Source organism: Muscardinus avellanarius, assembly GCF_963383645.1.
Source record: "Muscardinus avellanarius genome assembly, chromosome: 11".
Lineage (NCBI taxonomy): Eukaryota > Metazoa > Chordata > Mammalia > Rodentia > Gliridae > Muscardinus > Muscardinus avellanarius.
The window spans coordinates 93,857,731-93,871,561 of NC_137797.1; the positions used below are offsets into that span (position 1 = coordinate 93,857,731).

General features: G+C 41.2%; 1 protein-coding gene across 1 annotated transcript in view; it reads left to right on the top strand.

Moving 5' to 3' along the window:
• WNK1 (WNK lysine deficient protein kinase 1) overlaps positions 1-13,831 on the top strand; it is a gene marked incomplete at both ends in the record, with an annotated part of 156,439 nt that overhangs the window by 123,317 nt on the left and 19,291 nt on the right. The window contains 8 exon segments of the mRNA XM_080705758.1: positions 539-655; positions 1,469-1,642; positions 2,675-2,732; positions 2,871-2,993; positions 3,639-5,047; positions 7,432-7,515; positions 8,517-8,600; positions 10,680-10,740. Coding sequence (XP_080561884.1) covers positions 539-655; positions 1,469-1,642; positions 2,675-2,732; positions 2,871-2,993; positions 3,639-5,047; positions 7,432-7,515; positions 8,517-8,600; positions 10,680-10,740 — 2,110 coding nt within the window.

The following is a 13,831-nucleotide window of genomic DNA, read 5'->3' on the forward strand; positions in this document are numbered from 1 at the left end:
TCATTTGACTAACCAAATAATATTCTTAAATTCCTTATTTCTTTAATAAGGCACAAGTTACCTTTTACAAAAAGAATAGGATTTTGATATATAGGGGAAAAAAAAAATTTATTCCAGACTTTTTAGTGGAAGATGAATAAGTAGTTTAGAGGCTAGTATCTTCTCACAGGCTTTTTTTCCTGTCAATTTAAGAGTCACAGTTTTAGTACTCCACCACAACACTGTGCTCACTCAGGCTGAAATGCAAGCCTTAATCTGAATGGCATTTCAAAATCAGTGAAAAGAACCCAGTGTGGTAGCACCCGCTTGTAATCCTAGTACTTGAGAGACTGAGACAGGCAGATGTAGGTTCAAAGTCAGCTTCAGCAGCTTAGGCTTTCAGCAATTTGGCAAAACCCTGTTTCCTAATATATAAAATAGGTCTGTGAGTATAGCCTAGAGGTAGGAGGTCCCTGGATTCTACTCCCAGTGCCACCAAAAAAAAGGGGGGGGAGCTGAGTGTGATCTGAAATGAAGTATTTTTTCTCTCTTTTTTTAGGTTTCAAATAAAGGAGACCGAGTAGTTGAATGTCAGTTAGAGACTCATAATCGGAAAATGGTTACATTCAAATTTGATCTAGATGGCGATAACCCTGAGGAGATAGCAACAATTATGGTATGTCTACATTTGGAGTTCTTTTTTTATATCCTTGCACTTCTACTTTTAATATCCATTGCACTAGGCAGCTAAGCAATATTTTGTAATCCATCGTTTTGAACGATTATTTATTTCAGTGTGAATATAACTAGCACACCTAACCTATGACTCAGAGATTTGTATGATTTTTATGTAGTATGTGTAAATATTCACACTTCAGTATTGAAGTTATTAAAAATGGAAGAGCTGCCAGGCATGGTGGAAGCTTGCCTGTAATCCCAGTCATATTGGAAGGCTTAGACAGAAAGGCTAAGTGGGAGGCTGAGACAGAAAGAGCTCAGGTTCAGAGCTATCCTCAGCAACTTAGCAAGTCTCTTAGCAACATTGTGAGACCCTATTTCAAAATAAAATAGGACTAGGGGTGTAGCTCAGAAGTCAAATGTCTCTGAGTTCAATCCTTAGTTCCAAAAAAAGAAAAAAAGGAGCGGGGGGAGCTGTTGGGTAAGGTGGCACACACCTATAATCCAGCTACATGGGAGGCTAAAGCAAAAGGCTCACATGTTCAAGGCCAGTCTGAGCAACTTAGTGAAACCTTGTCTGAAAATAGGATAGGACAGGATGAGCTGCAGATGTAACTTAGTGGTAGAGGGCTTGCCTAGCACATGTTTGATCCCCAGCTCTACAAAAAAAGAAATTGGAGCGGGGAGAGCCAACTTAAATACCAAGTAAATGTGTAGATAGAGTAGAAGTCATGAAAGTGGTAGCTTAAATGACTTTTTAAAAGCTTGAGAAATATCCTATTAACCAGACATATATCACTTTTCTTTGCAGGTAAACAATGACTTTATTCTAGCAATTGAGAGAGAGTCGTTTGTGGATCAAGTCCGTGATATTATTGAAAAAGCTGATGAAATGCTCAGTGAAGACGTCAGTGTGGAGCCAGAGGGTGATCAGGGATTGGAGAGCCTACAGGGAAAAGACGACTATGGCTTTTCAGGTTCTCAAGTAGGTCTACCATTCTGTAATCAAACTATGTTTAAAATATTTCTGAGCCTGGTGTGGCATACACTTGTAATCCCAGTACTTGGTAGGCTGAGACAAGAGGATCACAGGTTCAAGGACAGCTTCAGCAAGGAGTGACACTCTCATCAGCCTCACGAGACCCTATTTGAAAATAAAAATAGCTGGGCATAGTGGTGCACGCTTGTAACCCCAACATTTGGGTGGCTGAGACCGGAGGATCACAGTTTGAGGACAGCCTCAGCTAGTTAGTGAGGCTCTTTGCAACTCATTGAGACCCTGTTTCAAAATAAAGAATAAAAGCCGGGCGTGGTGGCGCATGCTTGTAATCCCCATGCTTGGGAGGTGAAGACAGGAGGATCGTGCAGGTTTGAAGCCAGCCACTCTGGTTTAAGAGACCCTGTTTCCAAATTAAAAAAAAAAAAGTATAAAATAGGTCTGGGAGTGTAGCCCAGAAGTAGAAGGGTTTCCAGGAATCCGAGTACCACCAAAAAAAAAAAAAAATGAAGAAAGAATTAAAAAAATAGAAGCCGGGCGTGGTGGCACACACTTGTAATCCCCGTGCTTGGGAGGCTGAGACAGGAGGATCGCACGGGTTTGAAGCCAGCCTCAGCTACTTAGTGAGGCTTTCAGCAACTTAGTGAGACCCTGTTTCCAAATAAAATATAAAAAAGGTCTTGGAGTATAGCCTGGAGGTAGAAAGCATCTGGGTTCCACCCCCAGTACCACCAAAATAATATAATAAATAGGGCTGAGGGTGTAGCTGGAGGAAAAATGCCCCTGGGTTCAATCCCCAAAAAATTTTTGAAAAAAATAAAAAGGGACTGGGGGTGTAGCTCAGAGGTAGAATAACCTTAGAATACCTCCGGGGGGGGGGGGGGGTATTTCTGTTGTGCTAAATTTGCCATGCAAACTGTGACTGAGAGCAGCCATTCATGGTTTCTTCACTTGTGACTATTTGTTTTGTCTAATCATTGAGATTTCATTTGAGAATGAATTTAATTTTATTTTCTGTAGAAATTGGAAGGAGAGTTTAAACAACCAATTCCTGTGTCTTCCATGCCACAGCAAATTGGTGAGTCTCTTTTCTTTCCTCATTTGTTTTCACTTTTGACGTAAGTTTATGTGCTTGAAGCTTAATTAAATCTTGAAGCTCTATGTTGGTAGCAGTATATATAATAAAAACATAGCTAAGAAGTTTCTTTTTGTCCAGGTGTTCCTACCAGTTCTTTAACTCAAGTTGTGCATTCTGCTGGAAGACGGTTTATAGTGAGTCCTGTGCCCGAAAGTAGATTACGAGAATCAAAAGTTTTCACCAGTGAAATAACAGATACAGGTAAGGATTGATTCTGTCCATATTTGCATAAAGTCCTACAGCATCTGTACTGTGGTAGAAACTTGATCTTCAAGCAGTAACTCATGACAGAGATAATAAAAATAGGTAGAAAATTGAGGTTATAAACAACAGATAAGCATATGGAGGAAGGAAGCTAATAAATAATAGGATTAAAGAAAACACCAGAAAGGGTGACCACAGTCTGTAGTAGATACTGCATTCCATGTTTGTTTTCTGGAAATAGGTATTCAAACAAGTGACTTACTAAATCAAACTCATTGTTTTTGCTCTTTTAGAGCCTGTCACTTCCTTAGGAATAATCTTAAACCATGTTGATATGTGGTATTGTTTGGTAATCCTGGTTGTTAGAACCAGTCATGGTGGCATGTACTTGTAATCCCAGTACTTGGGAGGCTAAGACAGGAAGATTGCAAGTTCAAGACCAGCCCCAGAAGTTAGTGAGATTCTCAGCAACCTAGCAAGACCTTGTTTCAAAATAAAAAGAGCCGGGGTGTAGCTGAGATGTAGAATGCCCTGGGTTCAATTCCTAGTACCACAAAGAAAAAAATAAAGTTGCTGGAACAGTCTTTTGAATCCAACTCTTTATGAATAGGTTTATTCACATATTTTTGTTTTTCTTTGCAGTTGCCGCCTCCACACCTCAGGGCCCTGGAATGAATTTGTCTCATTCTGCTTCATCCCTTAGTCTCCAACAGGCCTTTTCTGAACTTAAACATGCCCAAATGACTGAAGGACCCAACACAGCACCTCCAAACTTCAGTCACACAGGACCAACATTTCCTCCCTTTTTGAGTAGTGTTGCTGGAGGCCCAACCACAGCAGTAGCCACACCTTCAGTATCAGTCCCCATAACAAGCAGCTCTCTCAGTGACATTTCCACATCAGTAAGTCAATCTGAGGTTACAGTGCCCACTGACAGAGGGACTGGTGGAGTTTCCACCAGCACAGGTGTAGTAACTTCAAGTGGTCTCCCTGTACCACCTATGTCAGAGTCGCCAGTACTTTCCAGTGTAGGTTCAAGCATCACAATACCGTCAGTTGTCTCAATGTCTACAACTTCCCAGCAGGTTCAGGCCCCCACATCCGGAGGCATTGTTTCTAGTATAGGCTCTTTTCCTTCTGTAACAGTTTCAACAACTTCAACCTCTGCAGTGGGCAGTATAGCTCCCCCAGTTGCTAAGCCTCCAGCTGGATTATCTCAGCAAACAGCAGGTGGCACTACTGGGGTAGCCACAGTAACTTCAGTTTCTGCCACCACTCCATTCCCAAGCATAGCTTCGCAGCCATCCCTTCAACTTAGCAGCAGCACCTCTGCTCCTACTTTAGCTGAGACAGTGGTGGTTAGTGCACACTCACTAGACAAAACATCTCATAGCAGTACAACTGGAATAGCTTTGTCTCTCTCTGCACAATCTTCCACTCCTGTAGTAGGAGTGGTGAGCTCTATTTCTCAGCCTGGTGGAGTGCATCCTTTGGTAGCCCCATCAGCTGCTTCTGTCCTTCCCCAAGTGGCAGGACCTACTTCTACACCTTTATTACCCCAAATACCTAATATCCCACCATTGGCACAACCTGTTGTCAATGTGCCTGCAGTACAACAGACACTCATTCATAGTCAGCCTCAACCAGCTTTGCTTCCCAACCAGCCACACACTCACTGTCCAGAAGTAGATGCTGATACCCAGCCCAAAGCTCCTGGGATTGATGACATAAAGACCCTGGAGGAAAAGCTGAGATCTCTTTTTAGTGAACACAGCTCCTCTGGAGCTCAGCATGCCTCTGTCTCACTAGAAACATCACTAGTAGTAGAGACCAGTGTCACACCGGGCATCCCAACCACCGCTGTTGCACCAGGCAAACTCATGACTTCTACTACAAGTACTTGCTTACCACCAACCAGTTTGCCATTAGTAACAACTGGTTTGTCAGTTGTGCCGATGGTCACACCTGGGCACGTTTCTACCCCAGGCAGCACTGCATCAGGAGTGAAGCCTGGGACTGCTCCCTCAAAGCCACCGTTAACTAAGGCTCCGGTAAGATTGTCGTTAAAATAATGAGGTGAATATGGTCGCTCCTAATAAGTGCATTTTTAACTCAACCTTGCAAATTAAAAATGTAGTTATAAAGGGTATCTGGCTTATAGTGGACACTCAGTCTTAAATTGATGGTAATTTTAAGATACATATACATTGAACACAAGATTTTTTTTTAATTCGGTAGGATTTGGAGGTTAATTATATTGCATGATTTTCTAAGAATGAAAAAAATTATTGGGTAAAATGTAGGCATTTCTCCTCCTGAATTGGCATAAACTGAAGATCTGCACCCTAAAGGGCTGAACATATCCAGTAGTATACACAGAGTACTTTGCCATCTGTGTTTCAGGTGAAAATGAAGCAGGCTATTGTTTTGTTACAGATTCCACAAATATGCAATTTGGGGTTCATAAAAATTGAAAGTGATGGCACTAGGCGTGGTGGCATATGCCTGTAATCTCAGTACTTGGGAGGCTGACACAGGAGGTTCAAGGATATTCTCAGCAAGTAGTGAGAGTTGTCAACCAGTGAAACCTTTTTTCCAAAGAAGAAATAAAATAGGGTGGGGGTAATAAATCAAAGGTAGAATGCCTCTGGGCTCAATCCCCAGTACCACCAAAAAAAAAAAAAAAAGTGACACAGGAGAAAACAACATAATCATAGGAATAAAATAACTAGAAATATATTTTCTAATTCTTCTGTGGTGGATTTCCTTTCATTCTTCTATCTTCAACATCTCTAATCAAAAATAACAAGGCTTTCCTGTTGCCTCTATTCTTCAACCATCTATCTGTATTGCAGTTGATGTGAAACTTTTTGCAATGGGGGAATACATAGATGCTTGTCAACTTACACTAGGATTATGTTCATGTGAGCCCTTCCTGAAACTGAAAATGTTAAGTAGAAGGGCTTCCAGGAATCCCAGTACCACCAAAAATAAATAAATAAATAAATGAATAAATAAATAAATAAATAAATAAAAATAAATAAGGGCTGGGGGTGTAGCTCAAAGGTAGAATGCCCCAGAGTTAATTTCCAGTATCACACCCAAAAAAAGGAAAAGAAATGCATTTAATATATCTAACTTGCCCAAACATTGTAGCTTAGCAACATAGAACACTGTAGAATGTTGGTTGTTTACTCTTGTGATGGTATGACTGACAGAGCTGTGTCTGGCTGTTGCTGCTGTATAGCACCATACAAGATCATGCCACATTTTGCTAGCCTGGAAATAGCTGAAAATTTAAAATTCACACAGGAGCATATTCCTAAAGTTCCAGCTACTAACTAAGGAGGCTGAGGTGGGAGGGGAAGTTTAAGATCAGCCTGGGTAACACAGCAAGACCCTGTCTCAAAAGAAAAGTTCAAGACTTGATGTGTGTACTTTCTACTGTGTATCACTTTTCCACCATCATAAGTCAAAAAGAAAATCTCAAGTTGAGCCATCATAAGTCAATGACTGTCCTATGTAGTCTTTACTCAAACAAAATAGAAATTGTTTAGCCGGGCGTGGTGGCTCACGCTTGTAATCCCAGCATTTGGGAGGCTGAGACCAGAGGATCGTGGTTCGCAGACAGCCTCAGCTACTTAGGCCCTCTGCAACTCAGTGAGACCCGGTTTCAATATAAAGAATAAAAAATAGGGCAGGGGATGTAGCTCAGAGGTCAAATGCCCCTGGGTTTCATCCCCAGACCCACAAAAAAAGAAAAGAAATTGTTTGATAGTATTAGGTTTTTTTTATGTCTTTTCTTATCAAACCTGCCCCTTGTTATTTCTAAATCAACCTCTCCCCCCACCCCAGGAAAGTCTTGTTTTTCTTAAGAAAAGCCTGATGATACTGTGTCAAATGAGTGTCTCAGATATCTGGACTGTGCCTCTTTTGTGCACATAGACTGTTTTCATTATTTTCCCTAGGGAACAACCTTTTGTAATATTTTATTACAGCTGGGCTTGGTGGCGCACTTGTAATCCCAGTACGTGAGATGGGAGGCTGAGACAGGAGGATCGCAGGTTCAAGGTCAGCCTCAGCTACTTAGTGAGGCCCTCCATAACTTAGTGAGACCCTGTTTCAAAGTAAAGAATAAAAAATAGGGCTGGGAGTATAGTTCAGAGGTAGAATAACCCTGGGTTCAATACCCAGTACCACAAAAAAAATTAATTTTATTGCTCATTTTATAGGCATTTCTTAGTAACCCTTACAATTATATCATTGATTATAATGTCCTTTATTTCAGAGAGATGCTTGAGTGTAGCCTTAAGTGATAATTCTTTAAAAACATTTTATTCTGTGCCTCTACCTTGAAATTACTTGATTTGCTCTTTAGAATGCAATCTTTATTGTTAGTATCTCATGGGCTTGAATTTCCCTTCATTGTCTGTAGGTTCTGCCAGTGGGTACTGAACTTCCAGCTGGTACTCTACCCAGTGAGCAACTGCCACCTTTTCCTGGACCTTCACTAACTCAGGTGCTCCAAGACGACAGTTTTCTTTCTATGCCCCTATATTCCTTCACAATGCTTATTTAAATTCTCCATTGCATGATCTTGACTTCTGGTTCCTTTTTGGCTTTGACTCAGTAACACCTTTCTTTTAAAACTGTAGCTAATGACCCAGGCTCCACTTAACAGAAAGAAGCCTGATAGTTTTGTTTTGTTTTGTTTTCCCAAAACATTACTTAAGGCCAAGAGTGGTAGCACATGCTTGTGATACCAGTACTTGGGAGGCTAAGACAGGAGTTTTGTGGGTTCAAGGATAGCCTCAGCAATGTAGCGAGGCCCTCCACAAACTTAGATCCTATTTCAAAATAAAAAATAAAATAGGGTTAGTGGGATAGCTCAGAGGTGGAATGCCCCTGGGTTCAATCCCCAGGGGGTTATAGCTCGGACTTCAAATGCCCCTGGGTTCCATCCCCAGACTCACATATATACATACATACGTACATACGTACATACATACATACATACATACATACATACATACAATAAAAAGCTGGGCGTGGTGGCTCACACTTGTAATCCCAGCATTTGGGAGGCTGAGACAGGAAAATTGTGGTTTGAGGTACAGCCTCAGCTACTACTTAGGCCCTTTGCAACTCAGTGAGACCCTGTATCAAAATAAAGAGTAAAAAATAGGGCTGAGGGTGTAGCTCAGAGGTAGAGTACCCCTGGGTTTCATCCCCAGTACTGGGGGAAAAAAAAAAGGATAAAATTATAGTGCTAGCCGGGCATGGTGGTGCTCGCTTGTAATCCCAACATTTGGGAGGCTGAGATGGGAGAATTGTGGTTCGAGGACAGCCTCAGCTACTACTTAGTGAAGCCCTTTGCAACTTAGTGAGACCCCTGTTTCAAAATAAAGAATAAAAATAGGGCTGGGGATGCAGCAAGCATAAGACAATATATCGTATATGAATTGGCTGCATATAGTATCTCTGAGGTTGCCTTATATATACTATTACTTTTTTGCTCAGTCTCAGCAACCTCTAGAAGATCTTGATGCTCAACTGAGAAGAACACTTAGTCCAGAGTCTATTACAGTGACCTCTGCAGTTGGTGTAAGTGTTTAAAACCCATGTAAAGTCTCCTCCTTATAACCCAGTTATCTAATATTTCTGGGATGCAAACTGTAACCTAAATCGTTATTAATACCTTATCACCAGGAGGTTGGGGGAAGTCTTGATGAAGGAAACACTTTAATTGATGCTACGCACATATATAGAATTATCAATGCCAATCTCGATACCATGTACAGGGAAAGAGAAGGGGAAGAAGTGGAGTATGCGGAGGCTCACTAAGTACTGTATGCATGTGTGTCCCTATCACTCTAAACTTCATTATGGTGTGATTACAGTGCACTAAGAAAAGTATATTGTAAAGAAAACCCTTAGCCGGGTGTGGTGGCACACGCTTGTAATCCCAGCATTTGGGAGGCTGAGGCAGGAGGATCACGGTTCGTGGCCAGCCTCAGGTACTTAATGAGGCTCTTTGCAACTCAGCGAGACCCTATTTCAAAATAAAGAATAAAAAATAGGGCTGGGGATATAGCTTGGATGTAGAATGCCTCTGGGTTCCATCCCCAGTACTGAAAAAAAAAAAAAAAGTCTTAATACCTATTCAGAGTCACTGCCTGTTCCAGATAATAGAAATAAGACAAATAAATGAAAGATTAACCCTGACCCCGTATTTTTCTTATCTCTATTTAGATATTATATCACAGAGAAATTATTTAGATTTTATACTTTGATTAAAGCTAAACTTTGTGAAACAAAATTTTAAACTACTTTTTGGCTGGGCCTGGTAGCACATGCCTGTGATCTGACTACTCAAGAGGATTAGAGGATTGCAGGTTCTAGGCAAGCATGCAGTTTGTTTGGGTTTGTTTTGTTTTATTTGTTTTTTTGTTTGCTGTGGTACTGGGGATGGAACCCAGAAGCATTCTACCTCCGAGCTACACCCTCATGCCTATTTTTTATTCTTTATTTTGTTTTGTTTTCTGTTGTGCTGGGAATGGAACCCTGAGGCTTTCTACCTTCTCACTCCCAGACCTATTATCTATTTTATTTGGAAACAGGGTCTCACTAAGCTGCTAAGAGCCTCATTAAGTAGCTGAGGTTGCTTTCGAACCTGTGTGGTCCTCCTGTCTCAGCCTCCCACGTACTGAGATTACAAGCATGCACCACAATGCCTAGCCTTTTTATTCTTTATTTTGAAACTGAGTCTTACTGAGATGCAAGGGGCCTCACTAAGTAGCTGAGGCTGTCTGTAAACCAAGATCCTCCTGTCTCAGCCTCCCAAGGGCATGCAGTAATTTAACGAGACCCTGTCTCAAAATAAAAAGGGCTGAGGGTCTAGCTCAAGAAAAATATGGTACTGAGGTACAATCCTCATTATCACCAAACAAGGAGACAAAAAACCTACTTTTTATGGCATACTCCTGTATTCCTGGCTGGCTCCTCCTCAGGAGGCTGAGGGAAAAGGATCACAAAGTCCAGCCTAGGGAACCTCAGGAGATTGAATCTAAAAAAGAAAAATCTACTTCTCTATGGATACCCAATTTGTAGTTTAAGTATACTCTGAGCAAAATTAAGAAAGTAATTGAAGCGAGGTGTGGTGGCACATGCTTGTAATCCCAGCATTCAGGAGGCTGAGACAGGAGGAACGTGGTTTGCGGACAGCCTCAGTTACTTAGGCCCTTCTCAACTCAGTGAGACCCTGTTTAAAAATAAAGAATAAAAATAGACCAGAGGGTGTAGCTCGGAAGTTGAATGCCCCTGGGTTCCATCCCCAGACCCGCAAAAAAAAAAAAAAAGAAAGAAAGCAATAGAAGACAGGCATGGTGGCACGGACCTGTAATCCTAATAATTGGGAGTCTAATGTTCAAGGCTAACTGTAGCAACTCAGTGAGGCTCACATTAGTTTAGCAAGACCCTGTCTCAAGTAAAAAGGGCTGACAGTATAGCTCACCCCAGGGTTCAATCTCCAGCACCACACACACACACACACACACACACACACACACACACACACAAAAGTAATAGAGAAGAATTAGACTCAAGAGAAAAGGCAACAGGATAAAAATGTAAGAATGATTAAAGCTAAAAATTTTGTGGTATTTGTGTGTATGTGTTTTGCAGCCTGTGTCCATGGTGGCTCCATCAGCAGTTACAGAAGTGGGAGCACAGCCTCAGAAGGATGGTGAGAAGCATCCTCCTTCTTTTTATATTACTACTACCAGCTCTGCGTATAATAATGGAGTTTACTGTTTCAGGCACAGTCTTCAGAATTCGGTACATTTGAGACTGCTCTAAGGAGCATTTTTATGTATTATCATGAACGAGAAGCATTGATATCAGTATCCAAAGCATGAACTATTACCAAAACAATGAGTTTTGTGTTATTATTGGAGTAAGTGATGCTTTATACATGGGACAATCATATTTCTTAGCATAAAACTCTTTGTTATTAATAGGCAAGATCATTACTATAAGATTAAGAAATGCAAGCTAGGAAAGGTGGTACATCTCTGTAATCCCAGTGTTATACTCAAAGTCCGGGACCCCAGGGTGACAGAGATCACCACCACATACAATAATGCAAACAACAGGAAGGGGCTTATTGGGGAACTAGCTCGAGCTAGGGTCCAAGTCCCTCCAACACAGTGTAGTCTTGACAAGGACCCCGAGTCTTTGTTCCAAGGCAGTTTTATACATTTCAGTCACTCAGGCTGTGCTTTACAAAGGAGTTATCTATAAATCAAAAGGATTTTTTACTGCTGTTATCACGAGCAACAGACAGGATACTGGCGCCTCCCATTTGGTTCATGCCAAATGGGTTGGTTGGGAGTTTTTCATCCTGACCCAGGTGCTGAAGCTGGCACTTAACTGTTGTATTCCTGGATGCTGAAACTTAGGCCTAGCATGTTTGCTGTATGGATGAAGCTTGTCATGGCCCCACTTCGGTCCTACACCAGCTCCTCGGGAAAATCACAGGTTCAAGGCCAGATTTGACAATTTAGCTAAATTGTTTCTCAAAATTAAAAAAAAGTTGGAGATTTAACTCAGTGGGAGAGCACCCCTGCATTTAATCCCTAGTACCTAGAAGGAAAAAAAGAGATGAAGAAATTCAAGCATATTTATAAAAGTCAATTTATAGCTAACTTCTTGTCTTTTGTGACACTGGATATATAGAACAAGATATATATACATACATACCACACACATAGTGAGAGAGAGTTATCAGATTAAAATGTATTGTTCATTTTAACCAATTAGAAACCAGGTGTATGGTGGCACATGCCTATAATCCCAGTACTTGAAGGGCTGAAACAGGAGGATTGCAGGTTGAAGGCCAGCCTCACCAACTCACCAAAGTCCTTGGCAACTTAGTGAGACCATGTTTTAAATAAATAAATAAATAAATAAATAAATAAATAAATAAATAAATAAATAAATAAATCTATCTATCTATCTATCTATCTGGTGGTATAGCACAGAGGTAGAATGCCCCTGGGTTTAATCTCCAGTGCCAAAAAAGTTAGTTAAAATGCAATGGGTTTTTTGTTGTTGTTGTTTTGGTTTTTTGCAGGTCTGGGGATGGAACCCAGGGGCGTTCTGCCTCCAAGCTACACCCTATTTTTTATTCTTTATTTTGAGACATGGTCTCACTAAGTAGCTGAGGGTGTCCATGAGCCGCTGCGATCCTCCAGTCTCAGCCTCCCGAATGCTGGGATTACAAGTGTGCGCCACCACGCCTGGCAAAATGCTATGTTTAAGACACTTAAATTCTGAATTGGTGCTCTCTTTTTTTTTTTTTTTTTTTTTTTTTTGGTGGTACTGGGGTTCCTGGAAGCCCTTCTACCTCCGGGCTACACTCCCAGACCTATTTTATATTTTTATTTAGAAACAGGGTCTCCTAAACCAGCGCGCACGGCTGGCTTCGAACCTGCGCGATCCTCCTGTCTCCGCCTCCCAAGCGCAGGGATTACAAGCGTGCGCCACCACGCCTGGCTTTATTTTATTTATTTATTTATTGGTGGTACTGGGGGTGGAACCCAGGGGCCTTCTACCTCCAGGCTATACTCCCAGTTCTACTTTATATATTTTTTAAATTTGGAAACAAGGTCTCTTAAGCCAGCAAGGCAGTTTTCAAAACCGCGCAATGCTCCTGTCTCCGCCTCCCAAGCTCAAGGATTACAAGCATGCGCCATCACACCTGGCTGGCTCTCTCATTTTATTTATTTATTTATTTATTTTTTATTGTCCATTATATTCATACATCATATTGGGGTGGCTCTCTCATTTTAAAAGAAATAAATTATAAGCCGGGCATGGTGGTGCACATATGTAATCCCAGTACTTGGGAGGCTGAGACAGGAAGATCATGAATTCAAAGCCAGCCTCGGCAGTGTAGCAAGGCTTTCAGAAACCTAGTGAGACCTTGTTTCCAAATAAAGAAATAAAATCAGGTTGGGTGTAGCTTGAAAGTAGAATGCCTCTAGGTTCAATCCCTAGAACCAAGAAGAAAAAAAATTACAAATCAGTGGGACACATCAGAAAGTCTAGAAATGGACAAAATAAAAATGTAAATTATCAAAATGTTATACACCATAAAATACATGTAAAAATGAAAGTTTACCACCAAATAAAAGTGAATGTAGATTATGAAAAAGGTGGCCTTTTAAATGAGTGAGATGATGAGATATTTCAGTAAAAATATTACTGTATAAAAACACAAGAGAGGCCGGGCGTGGTGGCGCATGCTTGTAATCCCCGCGCTTGGGAGGCGGAGACAGGAGGATCGCGCTCGTTCGAAGCCAGCCTTGCTGGCTAAGAGACTCTGTTTCCACATAAAAATGTTAAAAAATAGGTCTGGGAGTGTATCCCGGAGGTAGAAGGGCTTCCAGAAACCCCAGTACCACCAAACCCCCCCCCCACACACACACACACAAGAGAAATATTTTCTTGAGGGCCAGGTCATACATGTTTTAGGCTTTTTGAGCCATATAGTCTCTGTTATCTGTTACTGAGATCTCCTCTTAAAACCCCAAAGCAGCAATAAACAAAAACAAGTGAATGAGTTTGGATAATCCCAGTAAAATTTACTTATGAAAGTAGACAGTGGGCTGAATTTTGTTCCACTGCTCAGTTTTTTAATTTTTGATACAGAAAATTGTGTGCGCGGGGATTACAAGCGTGCACCACCACGCCCGGCTGTGTTTTAAGTTTAATACTCAATCCAGAGCAAGAAGTAATGAATTCAATTTGTCGAATGGGGAGGAAATGCCATT